The 23,781-nt window shown below is 41.0% G+C and overlaps 1 protein-coding gene across 1 annotated transcript in view; it reads left to right on the top strand.

Annotated features, from left to right (window-relative positions):
- The first annotated feature begins 7,823 nt into the window (after positions 1-7,823).
- Positions 7,824-23,781, top strand: part of LOC128736260 (lachesin) — a 59,654-nt gene continuing 43,696 nt past the window's right edge. Inside the window, exons 1-3 of the mRNA XM_053830737.1 lie at positions 7,824-7,968; positions 10,484-10,590; positions 17,010-17,217. Of these exons, the coding sequence (XP_053686712.1) occupies positions 7,824-7,968; positions 10,484-10,590; positions 17,010-17,217 (460 nt within the window). The remainder of the gene's footprint in view (positions 7,969-10,483; positions 10,591-17,009; positions 17,218-23,781) is intronic.

Here is a 23,781-nt window from a genome sequence, read left to right as displayed (position 1 = left end):
TTCGCACTCGACTGTATCGTACGCTGCCCTGGAATCCACAAAAATATAATGCGTAAGCACATTGTACTCCAAATATTTCTGGAGGATTTCTCGGAGAGTAAAAATTGGAACCGTAGTAGCTCGGACCCCCATAGAGCCTGCACAATACTGCCCTCCAAAAAATAATCTGGGAGAGCACCTTTTAGGCGGTGCTAATCAGCGCAATCTCGCGGTAATCATAGCAATCGAGCCGATCGACCATTTTGTAGATGGAACAAACCACATCTTCCAACCACTACTCCGGTAATTATTCTTCCTTCCAAATCCTTGAAATTATCTGGTGAAGTCCCGTTGCTTGTGGTTCTTTGCCATTTTTGTAGAGTTCTACCGAGAGTCGGTCCTTTCTGGAGGTTTCGAAATCGGGAGTTGGCATGCTGTTATCGTTTGACAGGCAAGGCACTTCTAGGTTGACTTTCGTTCCGTCACTTTCTGTTAAGATCCCCATGAAATGCCCACGAAATTGATTTCTCATAGAACTTGCGCGAGTCACTAACCTGGAATGGTTGTTCTAGCTCTTCGCGATTTCTATCCTCCTTTTGGTGCTTTTTCCTCCTTAGGGACGTAGTCAACAGTCAACGCCTTATGGGATCGTGGTCAACGTATCGATATCCGCACCCAATAGGGAGCGTATGTGAGGAGCAGATAAATTGACCAGATTGGTTGTTTTTTTTTATCACCTTCTAGTGCAATATTAAAGTGGAGATAGGAAAGACTATCACCTTACCAAAGTTCCCTGCGAGATTTGAATTTGTCCGACAGTTTACCGGAAATTCTCATACAGCACTAAATCCCATCTATCTCAGCCATGACATGTCTAGTCAGCTTCATCGCAAAGCTGTTTGCGTTTATAATTTTCAATAGCTCTAGTCGCTTGACACAATCACATGCGGCATTGAAATCGATGCGTGGTGCTCGGAACTCCTGGCGGTCTGCGGAAATGTAAAGATCTGGTCTATAATAGATTGATCTTGTTCGACCTGAAATCGGCCTAATGACGATGAATCGAATTCGATAGAAAATAACTTGTGAAAGTACTTTCTACGTAGCAATCATGGTTATCTCGATAGTTTTCACATTCCAGCGTTTCTTTTTATGCTACTATATTATTACTGACGTTTACTTACTTTTTACGCGACAATCCGCTTATCGAATCCATGCCGAATTCAGGAACCATCTTCACATTACTCGGTCTTTTGCTGCCACTCTCCAGTCGCCCCTAACACCCGCTGTTCTAGCATCCTCGTCAACAGCGCTCATCCAACGGGTACGGAGTCGGTAAGGGTAAGCGGGGCAAGACCGCCCGCCTAAGCAAAACCACCTGTATAAAAAAAAGTTGTAGCTCAATTTCTAATTTATCTGCTTTAAATGAACAATTGATCTATTACCTACATGTAAAAAATAAAAACATAAATATCTGTAATGATTTTCTATTTTTTATTGCGATTTGGAAACACGTCCAAAAAATAGAGTATTTTTTCCATGCGGGGTGAAACACGCCCACTAACGGGGTAAAACCGCCATAGCGTATAACTTTAACAATATTCAACCGATTTGAATGAAACTGGTGGCATTGGATTCATGAATTTATCTAATTTAAACAAATTGAATCAGTTTGCTATCAAACAATACATAGTTCCCCGAGATTCGCAAGTTCGAAAGAGTGTCCGGCAACCACTCGTATTGGAAGAATATCAGTAATATAGGTACCAACAGTCTTGAAATTGATACCGTGTAGTTTCCTTAGACAACAAGATGGATCGGGTTAGGCATCCTGGAGTCAATCTTTAAGGACTAGAGAGAGGATCTAAGATAAAATATAACAATATGGGTATTAAAGTTCCTGCAATTGATCCGGTAGGTCATTTTTTGACATTTCAAATTGTTCTGATTGATAAAGCAGATACATATTACTTTTCCATTGCTAAGATAATTTGCTATATTTTCATAAAAAATATGTTTATTCCATGTTATTTGTTCCAAGAGGGAGGAATTATTAAAAAAAGCTATATGCGAGAAAACAAGAAAATGTCCATAGCGCCCGCAGGGAAAATTGGCGATTTAGATTTTTCCAAACAGTCTACCAGCTATAAACTAAGCACATTTATATTGATTTATGTAAATCTGAGATTCTTTGGTCCAAACTGTGCAATTATTTTAAAAATCTCCTTATCGCACTAGCATTATGCACGACGGTCTTGCGCCGTTGGTTGTGGGCGGTTTTACCCCCAAATGACCGATTTACACATTTCACTATTTATTTCAACAAAACTGCATGAATAGTTACCTAATTTAGGTACTGTCGGATGAAGACAGGATCAGAGAAGCGATGTGGGTTGGATTTACTGAAAGTTTTAACGTTTTGAATAAAATAAACCCTAAGTTCTGCGGGAACAAAGTTATAAAAAACGAAACGATTATAGCGAAAAATCTATTTTTATTTATTTCTCCGATAGTTTATACGATATTGCTGTACAAGGTATTGTAAAATATTGCGTACGCATTCAGTAATATGACTGTCATCAACATTTAACACCAATTTGAGCAAAGCCCTGTAAAACCATGGTGGGCGGTTTTACCCCGGCGGGCGTTGTTACCCCGTTTACCCTTACGTATTTTAGTCACTTAACAATATCCGCATCTTTGTACACTTGGTATATTTCATGTTTCATGCGCCTGCGCCACACTCCTTCGTCTAATATGCCGCCAAGAATTGATCACATAATCTTACGCTCGAAAACGCCAAGAGCTCGTCGGTCTCTCTCTTTCAACGTCCACGCTTCGTGGCCGTAGAGTACCACCGGGAGAATTAGCGTCTTATAGAGCGCGAGTTTTGTACGGAGTTGGAGGCTTCGGGACCTCAGCTGGCTACGTAATCCGTAGAAGGCCCTGTTGGCAGCCGCTATCCGCCTTTTTACTTCACAACTCACATCGTTGTTACATGTCACTAACGTAACGAGGTAAACAAATTCGTCGACCACTTCAAAAGTATCTCCATCTATCACCATCGCAGTTCCAACATCCGAAGGGCTACCACGCTCTCTACCAGCCACCAAATACTTTGTTTTGGTAGAATTTATGATAAACCCTATCCTCGCAGCTTCCTCCTTAAGATGCGTGTAAGCTTCTTCCACAGCTCTACGGTTAACACCGATGATATCGATGTCGTCCGCGAACCCTAGGAGAATATGAGATTTCGTGATGATGGTACCGCTTCTCTGCACGCCGGCCCTTCGAATAGCACCTTACAATGCAATGTTGAACAGCAAGTTCGATATTCCGTCACATTGTTTCAAACCATCTAACGTCGCAAACGAGTCCGATGTCTCACCCGCTATCCTGACGCTTGATTTTGAACCATCAAGGGTAGTACGTATCAGTCTAATCAGTTTTGTTGGAAAACCATGTTCATTGTTCAAGCATAATCTGCCACAGCTCGTTTCGTTTAACTGATTCGTAAGCCGCCTTGAAGTCTATAAACAAATGATGAGTCTGCAAGTTGAATTCCCGGAATTTATCGAGGATCTGTCGCAAGGAGAACATTTGGTCCGTCGTGGAGCGTCCCTCTGGTATTCGCCAACAAAGGTTTCCTGCAACGGCCTCAGTCTGAGAAACAGGATGCGGGAGAGAATTTTGTATGCAGAATTAAGGAGAGTAATATCACGATAATTGCTGCATTCGAGTCGATGGCCCTTTTTGTAAATTGGGCATATGAGACCTTCCAACCAGTCCATAGGTAATTCCTCCTCAGTCCATACCTTTAGTATAACCTGATGGATTGCACAATACAGCCGTTCGCTCCCGACTTTCAAAAGTTCGGCGGCGAAGCCGTCCTTTCTAGCTGCTTTGCCGTTTTTCAGCTCTCCCGCTGCTCTCCTAACCTCGTCCAAAGTTGGTGGATCCACAGCTTGTCCATCATCCTCAATCGTTATCCTGTTTCTGTTGACCGTTCCATCTTGTTCACCATTCAACAATGCATCGAAATATTGTTTCCAACGCCTAGCCACTTCCGATCTTTCGGTAATCAAGTTCCCCTCCTTGTCGTTGCACGTAACAGGAGTTGGCACGGTCCGGTTTCTGATTTCGAAGATCGTATTAAAGAAGCTTCTGGTATCGTGCCTCTCGAAGCAGTTCTCCGCCTCCGCAAGAACGCGATCCCAGTGCTGACGTTTCTTACGACGGTGAAGTCTCTTTTCGGCAGCTCTAGCACCTCGGTATCTCTCTCTGCTCTGGCGTGTCACAGTTGCAGCCAAAGTGTGACTTCTGGCTCGCTTCTTCTAATCAGTCACTCGCTGGCACTCTGCCTAAAACCACTCACTGGAAGTGGCTGCAGCAGTAGTACCGAACACTTTCCGCGCTGTAGTACTGATCGCATCGTCTCCACTATTCGTTCAGGTTCTCTCCGAGATGTTCACCGATCCGCTCATCAGTCTTCCGAGAGTACTCTGCAGCAACTTCCTCCGCTGATAACCGCCGAATGTTCAGTCGTATCTTCCTCGTTGGGTTCGATTTGAATACGTTGGACAACCGGGCGTGGATCTTGCTTACTACAAGATAGTGGTCCGAGTCGACGTTTGGTCCCCGGAAGGATCGCACGTCTGCGACATCAGAAAAATGCCGACCAGAACGTGGTCGATCTGAGAGCAGGCCTCTTCATTAGGGTGTTTCCAGGTGTGCTTCCGAATGTTCCATCGTGCAAAATGGGTACTACAGATAACCATTCCTCTGGCTGCAGCGAAGTTGATTAGCCTCAGGCCATTGTCGTTTGTGGTCGGATGGAGGCTTACTCTACCAATAACGGGACGAAAGAACTCTTCACGTCCGACCTGTGCATTTGTATGCCCGATGACTATCTTTATGTCATGTCTTGGACACTCTCAATATGTCCTGTCGAGAAGATCATAGAACGTCTCTTTTACGTCATCGGGCTTGTCGTTCGTCAATGCGTACACATTTATCAGACTGTAGTTAAAGAATTTGCCCTTAATTCTCAACACGCATAGACGGTCATTGATGGGCCTCCACCCAATGACACGCTTCATTTGTTTTCCATGTAATACGAATCTGACTCCATGTTCTGCTTTATCGCCGCCACTTTAGTAGATGTGATACTTGAATGTCGTGCCCGCAATAGGATCTACTGCGAGTAATTCACGTTCTCCCGTCTTCGGCCACCGCACTTTCTGAATGGCTGCAACCTCGACCTTCATCTTCTGCAGCTCTCTTGCCAGGATACCCGCGCGTGCCGGGTCAAGTAGAGCCCTGACATTCCAAGTACCAAGTATCCAATAATCGTTGTCCATTTTGTTTTGCCTGGGTCCGGTTGTAGTTCCTTTCCTGAATATCTCCTAGCGAAAGTTGTTTAAGCATACTGCCTTACTGGGGCTGCGATGCCTAGTCTCGCGGACAGGGTTGCTGTCTTGGATATAGCTGGCGAGACACAGCGTTTCATAAGTCGGCGGTCCGCTCCGGATCAGTCGCTATTGTATGCCGCCCCTAACCTGGGATACAGCCGCATACCTGATACGGAAACGGCGATTCACCATGCAGTGGAATCACCGTCGCGAGCCGCCCCTAACCTGGAGTCAGACGCTCACGGCTGGCAAGGCTGTTCCTTTTGCCAACACTCAGCAGATGCATGAGTGACTCCTTCCCTGTCGGTATACGACCATAGCTTCCACCGGGGTTGGTTACCCGATCTCCACCAAGGTTGCTCGTATTCCGGCAGGTATCATGAGGAGGTAGGGAGAGGAGTTGCTGGAAAAGAGGCTAATGACCACTGTGGGGTCTATTTTATAACTGCAGGTACGCGAGGTACCGATATTACGCATTACCCAGCCATTTACCAGTCATTACCGGCGTTATGTTATTCAATTGCTGACAATCCTCGTCCATTCTTTATGCCGATTCAATTCCACAAGGCCAAAGACGTTCTCAGCTACGCTGTTAATGGCTGTTTAACTGGTGCTTTAACAGGCCACAAAAAGGGCTTCATGCAGTTCGCCTACTTTCCGCAGCGTTGCTCCGATGGATAAAGCCATTAGGCCACTTTCCCAGTTTCGGAAGATTTGAACCGCTGCCTAGTAAGTGTGTGTCTCATCGATGCAAATAGAAAGTAGTCGAAAGGAGCAAAGTCTGGTGAGTAAACCGCATGTAAAAGACGTTCCCAACCAAATGACTTAATCGTTTCCTTAACCGATTTCGTAGTGTGTGATGGAGCATTATCATGCAACAAAATCACTTTGTGTTGCCTGTTACGGTATTGTGGACGTTTTCACCCAATGTGCGATTTAAATTGATGCATTTTGTAGGTAGCTTGCAATATTAACGATTATGTAGATCAAACCGTTCTGGTTCCAACAAACACAAAGCATTGTCTTTCGTCCAAAGCGGTTTGCCGGGCAACCGATCATACGTCCAGGCACAAAAGTCGACATTGAAAGCTCTTCAAACTTACGCTGCAGAGTAAAACTAGTTTTATTTCGGGTTGAAATTTTTTGCCAGATGTCAAAACAAGGTAATGTTGCCAATAATACATTTTGATGAGAATCGCATTGGCAGGTAGAATCCCAATGTTGGCCAATTCCTGTTTCATATTAATATCAAGTAGCTTGCAGGCAGCCATGCTTTCGAATCCCACACTCTAGCGTTAGCGTAAACGAGTTATCATATCATCGCTACGCTTCACAGAGAGAGCCCGCAGTGATGTTAGCTCTTCTCAACGTAAAGTAAACAAGATGAAGGTGCCAGTTAGCTATTTTACATATCTTGCAACAAGCTTGGCGCACTCTTTTCGCTTAGATTTTGCTTTTTTGATTACTGCACACCAACCAAGCAGAATTTGAAAAATTGATGTATGGGGCATTTGTAGAATTAGTTATTATCTGCAATATTATTGAAGTAAGCATTGCTTTATCTGTTCTATTTATGGTGCTATAAGGCTGCTACACCATTGGTAGCAAAAAGAGCGCTCTTTTGGCTACCAACGGCATTGCAGCTCTATAGCGCCATGAATACAAACGATAAAATATTCCTTTCTTCAGCAATATTGTAGACAATTACTTGCTGAAGAAATGTTCCATACATTATTTTTTCAGATTCTGCTTGGCTGAGGTGCAATAATCAAAAGAGCAAAATCGAAGCAAAACGAGCATGCCAGGCCTGCCTTGCAAAATTTGCATTTTTAAAGTTTTATTTAAAATTCATTTTATTACGCAGAAACTTCCAACAAAATTCATTCTGATGCCCAAATGAGTTCCTTAAGGTTTTAATTTCTAATCTATTTTAAATAGTAACATAAAATCATCTAAAATGCCGCGTTAAAATAGATTTTCGACGCTTTCGCGCAAAAATGCCAGAGCAAAGTTTGCACAGCAAAATGAGAACTAAAGCTCAAACCCAGGATTATTCTGTTTCAAATAAACATTTCATACGATTATGACCAGTGCATATTTTATCGAAACCGAGCAGGCTTCATTACACCATGTGGCGTTTACTTTGTCACTGAATAACTCGCATTGCCGAAGGGCTTCGGGCGAGAACTTCGTTCGCCGGAGTGACATGAATTTCACCACAAGTCACTGTCAGAAATTGCATTTTCCTACATCCGGCTTCATGCAAAAATAATCTTTCTTCCTTCGGCTGTTCGGCTGTACTACTACTATGACTGCTTGCCGCCTCCCAGTTTCTCCAGCTCATGAGTTTTAGATAGACAATGCTGAATAAATCATTTTGCCTGCTGCTCTGTAAGTTTAAGGCGAAGCGTGCGACGATGCAGGCGATGCGAGATGGTCCCGGTTGGCTGCAACTATACGACATCCGGTACAATGCAGTGGCCCCGGGGGAGTGTAGAACAATGTCTAACACTGTCACTCACATCTGCACATGTGCCAAAGATGCACGATCTGGCCAGGTTCCTTCAGTCTCTTTACGGTAATCTGATTGCTCGTGCACTTTGATCAACGATATGCATGAAGGATCAAGGATACAGAAAAACCGATGATGTGTAGCAATGATAGAGAAAAGGAATTTTACTCGGAGAACCCCTTCTTTTGCAGCAGAGGCAGCATGCTGCGGCCACATCACATCGGAAAATCTTGAACCAACGGGAAAAATAGCATGTTCCAAGGCATGTTCCGGGAAAGCGTAGTGTCTTTAGCCATATAGTAATGTTTAATCTCAAACGATATTGCAATTTATGTCTCTGTCAAGCTTAACTCCGAAGGCATGCTCGGTGTCTGATGGCATTGCATTCGTCTTTAATGCTGTGATTGATTTTAAATTGAAATATTAAACGCTTGTAAGATTTGGAATGACACGTTTTTGTCTGCCTGCTTTCAAAGATGCAGCAATGATAGGATGGGGGAAAGAAAACATTATTGTTCTATCAGGCTACATTGAAATAATTTTAACGAAAGCAGTTTGATTGAGTGACTGATTTAAGAGGTTGGATTTATCTTTCAGTATTTACTGTTTGAGGGACGATATTTTCATGTTCCTGAAATAATTATATAAGTATAATAATTTTAAATTAAATTAAGATAGAAATTCGACTTTGTGGCAGATCAGAGTAGGTTTTTTGCCATTTGGGCGAAAATAAGGAAAATAAGTTTGAATGGGAAAATCCATTGAACTTTAAAATGTTTAGTTTATTATTTTAAGTACATTTTTATCTTGTGCAGATATTTGTAACCTTTAAATTCGCTTAATTATTCTGCTTACAAGAGTTTCTTACATTTCCGAATTACCCTTACGTTTTTGATTCATTTTTATATTTTATTGAAACATTAGAATTCGTTTCTTGACCTGGGTTCGTGCTAAATCTAACACGAAATGCACGATGAAAACCTCAGATTGACAGATCGACTAGTAATCAGTCATTGGGAGTTGTTAATGATTGAATGTGCTACCAATTTCGTACAAGTTATTTTGATAACCGCGACTTATAAATACCAGATGAAGAGCAACAGATATATTCTACACCAAAAACCTCATATACAGTGGTGTAGTAGATACATGCCGATAATCTACTAATTATCAGCTACATTACCTACCGTCATTTTCATTACACCATAACTGCATTCAATTCGAGCAGGTTGACGTTAACTTCATGTACCGATGACAAAATTGGCAATCATTTGATTCGGTTCGCCAATTTCCGTGTTGTAGTATGATATGCGAACAATAATTTATGCTAGCTCCTATGTCAGATTTCAGTAGCTTATTACCGCACTGGAATAGTTCTATTTTGTTCCATCGCTTTGTTCTTAATAATCCTATTTGAAAGGAGCGCGACCCAGGTTGGAAGTGTAATAAATTTACGATTCAAACAGCAGCACAGCTACCGAGCAAGCTTACTACTGCATTGCATTCTCGCTGGCATGGCAGTGTGTTCTGCCATTTCATATCCTATCAGAATACATTGGCTGGCGAGGTTCAAATGTGCACCCCAATGGCGCGATACGTGGCAGCTGCAGCAGTAAAATGCTTTTTTGCGCTTTGGAGCATTTTCAGCTTCCAGTGCATTAAATTATTCATAGCACTTCACTTTGGTAACGAATGGGCGACCTTGTAAGTGAACCCTCTACTTGCCGCACAGCTGAGTCTTGGCAGGGATGGTCATTTTTACCATCTTGTACTTCTTCCATCCAACATATTTAAAAGTGATAAAATCGAGCAGTTTGTATGTACATGATTACTCCCGATGGGAAACTTCCGAGCAACTGAATTGAAAATGCACTCGCCTTGCCTGACGGAACCAGCGAACGGAATACTCGCTGAAGGATCTTAAAATCTTTGAACATCCTGCAGTTATTCACCTTCGTAAGCATGCCCAGCTGTGAACGTGACTTGGCTAGCGTTCGAAAGAAACCCCTCAGACAGAAGATTCAGCATGGTATCCAAACTCTGAAAACAAGAACAAAAAAAAACTTTTGAATCGCGATGAAAATTTAATTCTGTTTGCCAACGTGAAAGGAAATTGCTGTAAGTGAAAATGTTCATCTCTCCGTCCAGCATGATATCATCCGCTTTAACCTAGCGGCTAAAAAGTGCATTGTTAACGACAAGTAAACAGATTAAATGTAAAATTCTATCCACTTTGCACCACCCAGGGCGATGAATATTTTAAACGCGCAGCACGATTCGTTCCATTTCCGACGCAGTAGTTGCAGCCGGTAGTAGTTCGTACTACTGGCGTGGCAATGCAATGGCCACTACTTAGCTATACATATAACTAATACTCCCGAAGTTGCGGCTGCGAAAGAACAGAAGACTAGAACGAAATCCCGTACTTTATGGCGTGCTTGGAAAAAAGCTCAAATCAAATTTACTGGCACCTTTTCGGTGCTCGGCATCGCTCAACTGTTGCACTTGATAAATATTTGAAAGAACTCCATTGCAGTTGAATAGACCATTCTGACGTGATGTTTGCTTCTTTCCGTTTCAGTATTCATGGATGAGCCACGATTCGCACAACCCATCCCGAATGTGACAGTAGCAGTCGGCAGAGATGCTAATCTTCCCTGTGTGGTAGAACATTTAGGTTCCTATAAGGTAAGTTCTCGTTGATTGAAATACACACTTCATTTTACAGGGTAAGTAGTAATAACTGCCAGTGAAGTAAATGGTCACAAAAAAGGATGCTTGCTTAAATTTACTGTTGGGTATATGTTTCATGTAAAGTATGTCCATAACATTTGTCTGAAATTACTCCAATTCAAATCTTTCTCCCTTTGCTTTAATTACCAGTCACAATCGTTTTTGAAAAGCGTTAAAGCTGCCACGTACGATATCCTGAAGCATTTCATCCCAGTCAATCCTTTGGTGCTCCCTAGTTTACCTGGCATGTAACCCCGTGCATAGAAGGATTCAAATCAGGCGAAGAGACAGGCGAGCGACCAAATAAAATCCGCAACGAAGGTCAAATAAAATCCGGAAAATTGTCCTCACGCCTACACAGGTTTAGCTTTCGCCTAGTGAGACGGTGTAGAATCTTGTTGGAAGCAGTATGATTGTGGTGATGCTGTAGCAGAAACATCTTTTTGCCTGATTACAGAACTTCACAATCGACATGTCGCTTGAGCAACTGCCAACATCTTTCGATTCTTTCAACCTTCTGCTTTTTAGTCAAACCCTGCACCCGTTGTTTGGAATCAATCTAAGATGGTGTTCCAAAATATTCTTTATGGTTGATTGAATTTTTTTCGTTTATTCCAAGTGGCTTCAGCTTCTTTAATATATCACACGGCAGACTAATCACAAGTTCCCTTTCTGCGTCCAATTAAACGAATTGAAATTCAAAACAAATTTGCAAGCTGTGTTGACATTTGAATATAGATATAAACAGAACAAGAACCAAGTTTTCCGGAATAGAAAGCGCCGCCTGGAAGAAATGGATTGCGAGGACATGTAATAGCTATATTGTTCTCAGGAAACGCGTAAATATTGATGTGCCCACAATAGGCGAGTGATCGAAGCTATCAAGCAATTCAAGACAAGCCAGCTGGCACAGATGAGTCCGGATAGGTTGACAACCTGTATGTGCCGGCTGATAGTCAAGATCTGTGAAATAGAACAGGTAGGGTAACTGGTGGTAAAATGCCCAGTCGGGGCAAAATGCGCCGCTGTAATATTTCACGAATGACTCACTTTTAAACTGTAATTAAGGTGCCAATCGCTTCTATTTTACATTTCAAACTTGTGTTGAGCATATAAGCTTTCTAAATTACATAAATCCTATGAAAAAACAAAAAAATTATTTGCAGGCTTATTTCTTACAATTTTCGCAACTTTTTTCGTAAGACATTACGCCACCAATAAACAATATTACGTATCTGTAAATGGCTTTTGTTTTGAACAATGGTCTCGGTACCCAGCAGCCAACGTAAAATTGCTCAGTTGAATTATTATTTATGTGATTTAAACGATTTTTTAAACAAGTTCTAGCGGGGCAAAATGCGCCCTGAGAAGCATGAATTTACTTGCAGTGCAACCAAACGTTAATCGATCTAGTAGCCCATACACTTTTAGGCAAACGTCAAAACGTTGGTAAAAGCAAAAGGCAAAGTGTTGTTTTAATTCTGATTCGCTCCGAAAAACCCGGTTAAGATGTCGCGAAGCTACATAAAAAACCCACCGTCGGTCTTGGCCGGAGCCTGCCACTTGCGGTGGTAGTGAAAACCAGTGAAAAACAGTGAAAGACGCGTTGCCGGCAAGGTACCAAGAAAAACCCTTGTGTGATATGTTAGCATCGACCGCTCCAGCGAAGATGGACCTGGCGATTGCAAAACCGCGATCCGGAATAACAAATTTAACAAGTAGATAGGTCCTCACGCTGTTCTGAGTCGTGCCGGATTTGCATTAAAATAAAACAGACAGCGCATTTTGCCAATTTGTTGTGGTGCATTTTGACCCTTTGTTGTGGTTCGTTTTGTACACACCTATGCGCATTTTACCCCTAACGAATCTGAAAACAAATTTTCAAATGCCTTATATAATTTCACGATTTAAATGTGTTTTATTGATTTTTATGCTTCAGGACGAGCATGTTAGGTAAAAAACTGTTCTACTTTAGGGTTTATAATCTAGTTTCTGGAAATGCATTCCACATTGATGAATAATATTATATTCTTCTTAACGTGGGCATTATACCCCCAGTCCCCCTACCGGAGGAGTGAAATAAGGGGGTAATCAGCGGGGTGCTATCCCTATCCTAACGAACGGTGTTTGACAGTCGACTCAACGAAGGGCGCTATTGCAGGAAAAGCGCCCGTCTGACAGGTAAATTTGCTGCCAACCTTGTCGAGATGTGCTGAGATGTTGGTAACAAAAACATGGCACCCATCGCAAGCCCCTGGGGGTAATATGTCCGATATACAAGAAGGATTACAAGTTGAAATGTGGGAACGACTGAGCGATCACTATTCTCAAGGCCGTTTATAAAGTGCTTTCTCAGTTCATCTTTCGCCGTCTATCGTTGCTAGCAAGTAGATTTGTGGAAAGTTTTTCAGCCGGTTTTGTGAACGAGTGATCGACAACGGACCAAACCTTTGTGTTGTGGCAGATCCTTCAAAAGTGTCGCGAATACCAATCCACCAATACCAATACCAATCCCTATGCACAACATATTCACAGATTTCATGGCCACCTATGATACTATCGACCGAAAAGAACCATAGAATGGACGAAAAGGGCTTTCCCGGGAAACTGACAAGACTGATTAAGGCCACGATGGACGGTGTATAGCGCTGTGTGACGATATCGGGCGGGTTTGACCATGTGATACAGGCAGGGGATTTCGACAAGGCGATGGTATTTCCAGACCCCTGTTCAACGTCGCACCAGAAGATGTTATGAAACGTGCGGGTTTTAATATACGGTGCACGCTCTTCAAGAAATCCAGCCAATTTATTTACTTCGCTGACGACGTGAACATTGATAAAAGGACATTCCAGGTGCTGCCGAGCAGTATACCAAGCTGAAACATGAAGCTGAGTAAGCTGAATTAGTGGTGAATACGTCTTAAACCAAGTAGCTGTTAGTAGGAGAAACCGAGCGTGTACTAATCGACGGAGCCCAGTTCGAGGCGGAGACGAATTTGTTTACCTCGCGTCGTTGATGACGTCAGGTTACAACTGTAGCAGAGAAATACGCAGACGTATTCTTGCCGAAAGTCGTGCCTACTACGGACTCCACAACACCCTAAGCTCTAATAAGCTTCACTTTCATACCAAATGTATCATGCAAAAAACGCTAATAGAACTAAGAGTCTTCTACGAGCGCGAAACTTGAATAATCCTCGACAGGGACTTGAAAGCACTGGCCGTTTTCGAACTCCGTGTGCTTAGAATCATCTTTGGTGGTGTATGTGAGAACGGTGTATGGAAGAGAATGATGACCCGCAAGCTGGCACAGCTCTTCGGCGAACCAAGTATCCAGAAAGTCGCTAAAGCTGAAAGGGCACAATGGGTGGGACATGATATGAGAATGTCGGACAATAACCCTGCAAAAATGGTGTTTGCCTCGAACCCGGTTGATACCAGGCGCAGATTGGCTAAACACAAACGTGTACGGAACCAGTTGAAGAAAACTCAGAAGGAGAACAGAAATTTTATTGAATTGGAACAACTATTCCGAACTTATAACACGCGTAATGTCTATGAAAAGGTGAATCAAACTCGTAAGGTATGCGTAAGGACGAACAGGGTAACCTGATCACAAACAAGCGCACAGTGTTTGACAGGGAGAAGCTGCTGTTCGATAAACATCTTGCCGAAATGTCAGGTACCTACATAAGCAGCATACTATTCAGCCGACGAGAACCAGCTATGCAAGATAAAGTACGAACATGAATTTATATGAATATATGGTACTACCACCTGCCTTAGCAGAACATCCGTTCATAGCAATGAGCCTGTCATGTCAAAAAGAGTTGTACATATTCAATGATTGGTCATGCTTCCCAACTTTTGTATGAAGGGCCAAAAGGGAATTGGGATTAGAGAATCTCCTTCCAAGGGTTAAGTCGCCTGAGTAAATCGTTGAATAAACCATATTAATGCAGTATGACTCCAGCAGGTGGGGAGAAGAGCCCGCTCATTATCCACGATGTGTTGTTAATCGGGCCAAGATTAACCCTAGAAAGTTGACTGTTTTACTCTCCCTAGGCACACCACTTCAAACAAGTGTTCTGATGTTCTGAAGTGATCTTCCAGATCCTAGTTTATTTATGAAATGTGGTTTATATGGGCAAAAATAGAACAATCTCGCCAGCAGTCCTTCGAATGGTGTGAGTTTCCATAAGTGCTTCTAATAATTAATTCAATTTTTTCTTCTGGTATCCATGTGCAGTATTAACACTCGTATTGGCCAAAGTTTTCACTATATAGCAGGAGGTGCTTCATAAGCTAAAACCAAAAAAATAACTAAAATAACTTATATTATGCTTACCTATTAGCAAGGTCGTGTGGCTCCGCCATCTGCCTAAAACCGCGGTTTTGAGATTAGGCAGCCGGGAACCACCCAGTATCGCTTGGTTACTCAATAGAGCATTACCGGGTATGGCCACGTGGGGGCGCTAGGTAGGGACTTGGAATAGCTAGAGCTATATTGGACTCTCCTCATTTGCCTTCCCCATTTCATACCCATAAAGTACGAACATGGATTTCCGCACAAATTGACGTGCTTTTCAGGGCACGATGCGAAAACGTATTATTGTATTAGTGCTATATATTGGATCGTTATCTAAGAAAGTACGAACCCGAACGCAATGCTTTGCTCGTCGGCTCGGCACCGATGGTTCAGCGAACCTTCCATGATTTCGTTCTTCGTTATTTTCTTATATCTTATACATTTATATTTTGTGTATGTGTCTGAACTGTTAAAAAAAACTCTGGCTTAGAACTTAGCTCCATACTCGAGCTCTGTACTCTAGCTCTGTACTCTAGTAGTATGGTGAGCAGAACATTTGAACACGGTTGCAGTGTGCTTCGAGCTTTCACAAGTCTGTATGTCCTTGCTTCCGCTACAAGTAATCCAAAGCAAAGCAGCCGCTTTATCTTACTGTATTAGTTTTGGACGGCGTATCAACCAGACATCTTCTTCGATACTTGTAGAGTTCTCCTTTGATTAGGCGGAAGTCCTCTATGCTCGGACACTTAAGGTTTTTCAGAGAAAACTCAATAAATCCCGGCTTTATTACATCTTTTTCCCTTTAATGTGGAGAAAAACAATATTACAAGCAACAAAATTTGTACAGCAAGGTTAAATTTAAAATCAGAAAGTATTATTTTTGTACGAATTAGTTCAAATCGAACACTCATACTTACAGATAACAGATACAGATAGTAGAACCCATATTTACACCGAAATTCCGACTGATAGTTTACATGATAAATTGGAAAAAGGAATTCAGCCATCGCTAACTGGATCTGACTGGATACAAAAGCTAGTTTGGTCGAATGTTTTTTGGAATAGAATATTTACTGAAATTTTTGGAGCGTCTTAGTAGAATACGAAACTTGAAATTAAATTAAAAAGAAAACTTTCCAATTAAATTCTACTATGTATATTTATTCTTGACAGATACATATTTCACATACGACTTGCAGGCTTCCTCAGTGTCTGTTTTCGAACTAGTTCGAAGCTCGAGTTCGAAAACAGACCTTGAGGAAGCCTGCAAGTCGTAGGCGAAATACGTATCTGTCAACAATAAATATACATAGTAGAATTTAATTGGAAAGTTTTCTTTTTAATTTATTCTCAGGAATAGAATATTTGTAAATTAGCCATTGCTTGCAAAATGTGCTATAGAAGATGTCTAATTGAGTGCATTATCATTAATCATTTATTTTTAAAACTGGTGCAGACCGCAACAGACCTAAGCCCTGGTTATATTTTTTTTTTTTGAATCGGTGAATGACAAAAACCTACAATAGTTATTAAATAGAATACAACATCCAGGTAATATATTTGGATCTATCTTGTTATTGATTTCGCACACACTTATTGCCACTATGTCGATCGAAAATATTTCGCAACTGCTCGAACCAGAGAGAACGACTCTAACGGTGACCCAAAAAGCGTTTGATTAATCTTCCAAAGCCACAAAATGCCGCGTTTGCAACTGCATTATGAAACCGCAATTGAAATTTCGCACAAAGCCGCGGTATTACGGTTTCGAGCTGAGTAGACGTGGTTTGGTTACTATTTGGCGTGTTTCGCAATCGACATATTGCAATCCTAGCTTCAAAATCGATTGTGCAATTAAGAGCAATTAAATTGAAGTGTAATCCATCCGCTCATCATTCGTTCCACTTGTGTAACAAGATGAAACTTTACCGCTCGACTGTAATCTTCAGGTCGTGCGATAGAGTCATCCCGATTTGTTCCGTGTATGTGTATGTTGAATTGACTTTCCTTACGGAAGAAGCAGATTAAAAACTTACATGTTCGTTGTCGGTTGTTGTTTGCAGGTCGCCTGGATCCACATAGACCGGCAGATGATACTGACGATACATCGGCACGTAATCTCCCGGATTCCCCGGTACAGCGTGACCTACGATAACTCCAATACGTGGCTGCTGCATGTCAACCAGGCCCAGCAGGACGATCGGGGCTACTACATGTGTCAAGTCAACACAAATCCAATGATCAGCCAGGTCGGCTATCTGCAAGTAGTGGGTAAGTCATCATTTTCATTTAGTTTCGTCTAGACTTTGTGAAAATTATATATTAAAGATTTTTGTAGCTAATAAATTAAATAGCGAACCAGCAAAATTTCAACCGCATTCTTATCTTAAATGACGATGAGTTCATTATTTACAGATGGAATATCATTGATTCATGATCGAAAATACTTGACTTCCAAATTTGTTCACTTCACTTCACTGATTTGTGCAAGACGAAAGTTTCTTCCGCATGAAAATTTAATCATTCCCGTTACATCAAGAAATCACACATATTTAACACAGCTTATCCTCACATGATTACATACGATGTGATGGCCTCGGTAAGCATCCCAACTGAGGGTTAAAATATGTAAGCTTCTTCCTTCGTTTCTATTATTAGATTAAGAGATTGTTATATTTCCACACTGCTGTGCAATAACCTTGTCAAGCCATCTCCACAGAGCAGATACACTTTTTGGCTCGTTTCTTTATGCTATGAACGAGGGAAAGTTTTCCTCTCCAACTTTGCTTCTTAAATTCCCGACGAAGTCTATCCAATTAGAAGTTGTATCGTTTATGTTTCTGCAGTCTACCGGCGACCTATCCTACCCAACACTCGACCGAGTAGTTGCCATTGTTGGGTTCGACTGTCGGCCAACACGTTACCGAGAAGCACGTGGCAATTGCAGCAGCAGCAGCAGCAGCATTGTGCGGGCAAGACAAGACCATGAGCAAGTTATGAGGATTGCAAACCCGTTACTAATGCCGATGCACTGCACCGTTGGGATGAAAAGTTCAATGTAAGGACATTATCTGGAATATAGTCCCGCATACAATGTGGCATCGTACGATTAGAAAGTGGCAATTGTGATGTATTCTATCAGGAGATGTACACACTCGTGTGGCTGTACAGCTGTACGGCTGCAGGAAGGCAGATAGAGAAAGTGAGTTAATCCGATCAACGCAAAGTGGATTGAAATTAGTTTGTCGAGTATGTCAACAACAGTTTAATAACTAGAAAAGAATGAATTGAATGTTTTAATTCGGTATGTGCCGAAATTTGTTAGCAAGCCTCATAGGGCTCATGGAACTTTTTAGTACCTGTGTAACAGTGCGCTTGGAGCGTCCTCTTGAAACAGCTTATTCTTATTACAGCTTGTACGGTATGTCAAAAGCTCCAAGCAGAGCAATTAAGATAGTTTGAAATTTGAAATATGAAAAAGAATACAAGCATGCGAACGTTTTCATTTCGATGTGCTTAGGCAAATCATTCTGTCGAATGTTATCCTGAACGAGCCATGAGATTTATTTTTCCCTGGTCGATATGAAATACAATCACTTGCAGTCAACAGTCAAGGATCTGCACCAGCTCCCCATAGGAGTTCCTCAAATGGCCTACCCCATACTGGAGCAGGTCCTTGGCAATTAAACCCACTTCGCTAACTATACATTGATGCCCACAAAATATCTCGTGTAAAAATCTTATCATGAGCAGTCATTTTTTCCTGCTTGAAATTCATGACTATGGCATGATGCGACGGACTTTACCAGCCAGAGCTATCAATATTCGTCATTGTAGAGTTACAAATAAAAAATTTTTACACTCAATTCTTTCATATTGAGAGTTAGAAAACAATCCAAAGAACGATCCAAAGGATTTTCCCAAACATTTATTTATTTGAAGACTACAATAATGTAATCGAAACGTCTGAGAAAGTTTAAAACCATTTCTGATTTAATGAGTTTGTCAGCTGGTAGAAATCAAATATATTAAAATACTAGCTGACCCGACAAACTTCGCATTGCAACAAATTAACCTGTGTTATACATAAATCATGAATCTCGGATGATCTTTGTCACAATCTCGAGTTTTGCAAGTTTCTGAGGAGTTCAACCTTAGATGATTCATTTTGGCAGTTACGTAACTATGAAAGCATCCCAGGTAACCAATAAGCATCACCAATGCTATTCAAATGTAGGCCAATAAGCATTTAAGTCGCCTTAAATGCTACTCAAATGCTATTTTGGCAAAACGTACAGCTACTTTACTGATAACCTTCTTATAGTGCTGACAATGCTAATTTACAGCTAATTACCGATACGAAGAATTTGAATATAATTTTGGATGCCAATTTACAACACCTATGCAGTCAAAAAGCTAATATACAACAACGTGCATTATAAAATGCCAGATACGCTGATTTGCTGCTTATGTTAATGCTTATTAGTTACCATGAATGGGTAGTTTAATATACAAATTTGCAATGTTTCCTCACAGTAAAGTAGAAAACAACTCCCCTGTCCCCTCATTGCATATCCAGCAAGCGGATAGTAATATTCGCCTTGATTGTACATCATTTCACCGAATATCATTTTGCGAAAACCCTAGAGCGGAATGTACCGTTTCACGGAAAACTTTTTTGTGGAAAGTACCATTTCGTGATCCTCTCCTTACTGGCTGTCGCTCGTTCCAGGAATCCCAGGTAGACCTATGAAAACAAATAAACCTAGACAGTAGTGATTTCTACGGCGAGTTGCTTCCCCCCAATGGGCGGCGCTTCCGACGGCGGGTCACCGGCAACTCTCGCGGCCGTCTCGTCCTGAATGATCTAGTGTTACTATAGATAGTTTTTGTGGTCTTGTTATTGACTAATGTTTTATGGAAGAGTCTCGAACTTCTCGAGTTCGATTAGTTTTTGAGTTTTGCAAAAATTTCTGTTTTATTTGTATGAGAGTCCATATATCCCTACCACAGGGGTAAGAGGTCTCTAACTATCATAAAATAAATTCAAGACTCCAAAATCTCCCACATGCCAAATTTGGTTCCATTTGCTTGATTAGTTCTCAAGTTATAAGGAAATTTGAATTTCATTTGTATGGGAGCCCCCCCTCTTAAAAGAGGAAGGGGTCGTAATTCATCATAGAAAAAATTTCTGCCCCCTAAAAGCCCCACATGCCAAATTGGGTTCCGTTTGCTTGATTAGTACTCAAATTATAAGGAAATTTGCATTTCATTTGTATGGAAGCACACCTTCTTAAAGGGGAGATGGGTCATAACTCGCTTTCTAAAGAGGAGAGGGGTCTCAATTCACCACAGAAAAAAATCTTGCCTCCAAAACCACTTACATGTCAAATTATTTCCATTTGCTTGATTAGTTCTCGAGTTATGAGGAAATTTGTTTTTCATTTGTTTAGGAGCCCCCCCCCCCCTCCTAAAGTAGGGAGGGGTCCTAATTCACCATAGAAAATATTCTTGCTACAAAAACACCCACATGCTAAATTTGGTTCCATTTGCTTGATTAGTTCTAGAGTTATGAGAAAATTTGTATTTCGTTTATATGGGAGCACCCCCCCCCCGCCCAAGAATATTTTCTATGGTGAATAACAACCCATACCCACTTTAAGATGGGGGGGCTCCTATACAAACGAAACACAAATTTCCTCACAACTCGAGAACTAATCAAGCAAATGGAACCAACTTTTGCATGTGGAGCTTTTTGGAGGCAAAAATGTTTTCTATGGTGAATTAGGACCCCTCCCCACTTTGAGAGGGGGGCTTCTACACAAATGAAATACAAATCTCCTCATAATTCGAGAAGTAATCAAGCAAATGAAACCAAATTTAGCATGTGGGTGTTTTTGTAGGCAAGAATATTTTCTATGGTGAATTAGGACCCCTGTCCACTTTAGGAGGGGGGGGGGGCTCCTATACAAATGATAATACAAATTTTCTCATAACTCGAGAATTAATCAATCAAATGGAACCAAATTTGACACGTAAGTGGTTTTGGAGGCAAGATTTTTTTCTATGGTGAATTGAGACCCCTCTCCTCTTTAGAAAACGAGTTATGACCCATCTCCCCTTTAAGAGGGTGGGCTTCCATACAAATGAAATGCAAATTTCCTCTTATTTCGAGAACTACTCAAGCAAATGGAACCAAATTTGGCGTGTGGGGCTTTTAGGGGGCAAAAATTTTTTCTATGATGAATTAAAACCCCTCCCCTGTTTGGGAGGGGGGCTCCCATATAAATGAAATTCAAATTTCCTTATAACTTGAGAACTAATCAAGCAAATGGAACCAAATTTGGCGAATTTATTTTATGATAGTTAGAGACCTCTCACCCCTGTGGTAGGGGGATATGGACTCTCATACAAATAAAACAGAATTTTTTGCGAAACTCAAAAACTAATCGAACTCGAGAAATTCAAGACTCTTCCATAAAACATTAGTCAATAACAAGACCACAAAAACTATCTATAGTAACACTAGATCATTCAGAACGAGACGGCCACGAGTGTTGCCGGCGACCCGCCGTCGGAAGCGCCGCCCACTGGGAGAAGGCAACTCCCCGCAGAAATCACTACTGTCTAGGTTTATTTGTTTTCCTAGGTCTGCCTGGGTTTCCTGGAACGAGCGACAGCGAGTAAGGAGAGTATCGCGAAATGGTACTTCCCACATTAAATTTTTCCGTGAAATGGTACATTCCGCTTAAGGTTCTTCGCAAAATGATATTCGGCGAAATGTTGTACAATCATGGCGAATTATACTACCCGCTTTCTGGCTATGCGATGACCTGTCCCCTGGAGTTGTTTTCTACTTTAGTGTGAGGGAAAATTGCAAATTTGTATATTAAACTACCCATTCCTGGTAACTAATAAGCATTAACAAAAGCAGCAAATCAGCGTATCTGGCATTTTATAATGCACGTTGTTGTATACCCGGTAAACAATTTTGTTTGTATATTTCGGTTGCAACTGAGATATACGAAATCATACCCACACGAAAAAGTTATATTTCACGCCACATAAGAACATATAAGTACCAAAGTGGAGGCAATATACCTGCAAAAATTTTAACAATCATTTCTAATTCTGTCTTGAATTCTATACAACAGTTTTTAGAACATGCAACTCAATACTCCTCAATATACGATAAAGATATAACTTAATGTTACAATCATCTGTACTACTTTATAATTCACTGCCAAGTCGTATATGACGACACGCACGACTGTAAAACAACTTATTGTGCACTTTACTTTGACATATTCTAATCATTATGCAATTCCAATGTAAAATTGACATTCATACGACTTATTGTGGACTTTCTATTACGATCTTGTGTTATGGGTTTTAACTTTTTGACTGCATAGGTGTTGTAAATTGGCATCCAAAATGGTATTCAAATTCTTCGTGTCGGTAATTAGTTGTAAATTAGCATTGTCAGCACTATAAATAGATTATCAGTAAAGTAGCTGTATGTTTTGCCAAAATAGCATTTAAGTAGCATTTAGGGCGACTTAAATGCTTATTGGCCTACATTTGAATAGCATTGGTGATGCTTATTGGTTACCTGGGATGCTTTCATAGTTACGTAACTGCCCAAATGAATTATCTAAGGTTGAACTCCTCAGAAACTTGCAAAACTCGAGATTGTGACAAAGAAGAAGAAGTTAATTTATGGCAATACGAAGTTAACCAACATTATCGTATATTTTTGGTAGCTATTTAAGCCAACATTATGGTGCACCATATTATCATATAGGGTAGAAGATCCATATTTCGCCAGGAGTCATATTTCGCCAGTTTGATGAATCCAAAGCGTTTTTGCATATTTTTGATAGACATAAAAGAAATTATTTGACGAATTGATAAAATTGAGGGCATCAAACTGGTGCTGGGCGGTGAAGTACAGTAGTACAGTTCCGGAAGCAGCTGGAAGTCCACCTTGACGTAAGTCTCATCATCCATGATGAGACAACGAGGTTTCGTTAGCATCTCGGTGTACAGTTTCCGGGCCCGTGACTTTCCCACTGTATTCTGCATACAACATACAATTTTTGTTGCGGCTATAATTACAATTACAATTAATGTTAGATGTAGAAAATCGAAATTTGACATCATTTCCAAATCCAAGTAGCCGATGTTGGCTCACAATATTGCATAGAAAAGTTACAATACTTATTTCGGGAACACCACTTTGTGAAAAAGATGCTAAGACCAAGAAAGAAAATTAGACAGTAGGTCATCAATTTTTTTGCTTATTATCCCCTGATATACTTCAATGATGGTATTGCAGTATAATGCACCAAAATTGATAAAAATATTAAAAAAAAGGTTACCATTTTCTACTTTGAACAAATCTAAGATAAGAAATTAATTCGATTATATAGTCTTACTAGAGGACCCGGCGCGCTTTGCTACGCCGTTCTGAAAAGGGGGTATATGCATAATCCTGAAGATTTGATTAATTGTAATCTTACAACCAAGAGCTTTCTTTTTGACAACCCACGATATTCCTAAAGCATGCCGCAAATTTCTAATCCAACGCATCAGCATTTGTGATTCGAGCAGCAAGTCCAACGTAACGATATGCATAATCCTGAAGATTTGGTTAATTGTAATCTTGCAACCAAGAGCTTTCTTTTTGACAACCCAAGATATTCCTAAATCATGCTGCAAATTTCTAATCCAACGCATCAGCATTTGTGATTCGAGCACCCTTAAAATGGTAATGTTGGCAAAATAGTAATAAATTATCAGTGCAGTTCGATTGAAATCAATTGAAAACTGGTC

Source organism: Sabethes cyaneus, chromosome 2 (assembly GCF_943734655.1).
Source record: "Sabethes cyaneus chromosome 2, idSabCyanKW18_F2, whole genome shotgun sequence".
Classification (NCBI taxonomy): domain Eukaryota; kingdom Metazoa; phylum Arthropoda; class Insecta; order Diptera; family Culicidae; genus Sabethes; species Sabethes cyaneus.
The sequence above is the reverse complement of the archived record's forward strand: the minus strand, read 5'-3'. Positions and strand labels throughout refer to the sequence as shown.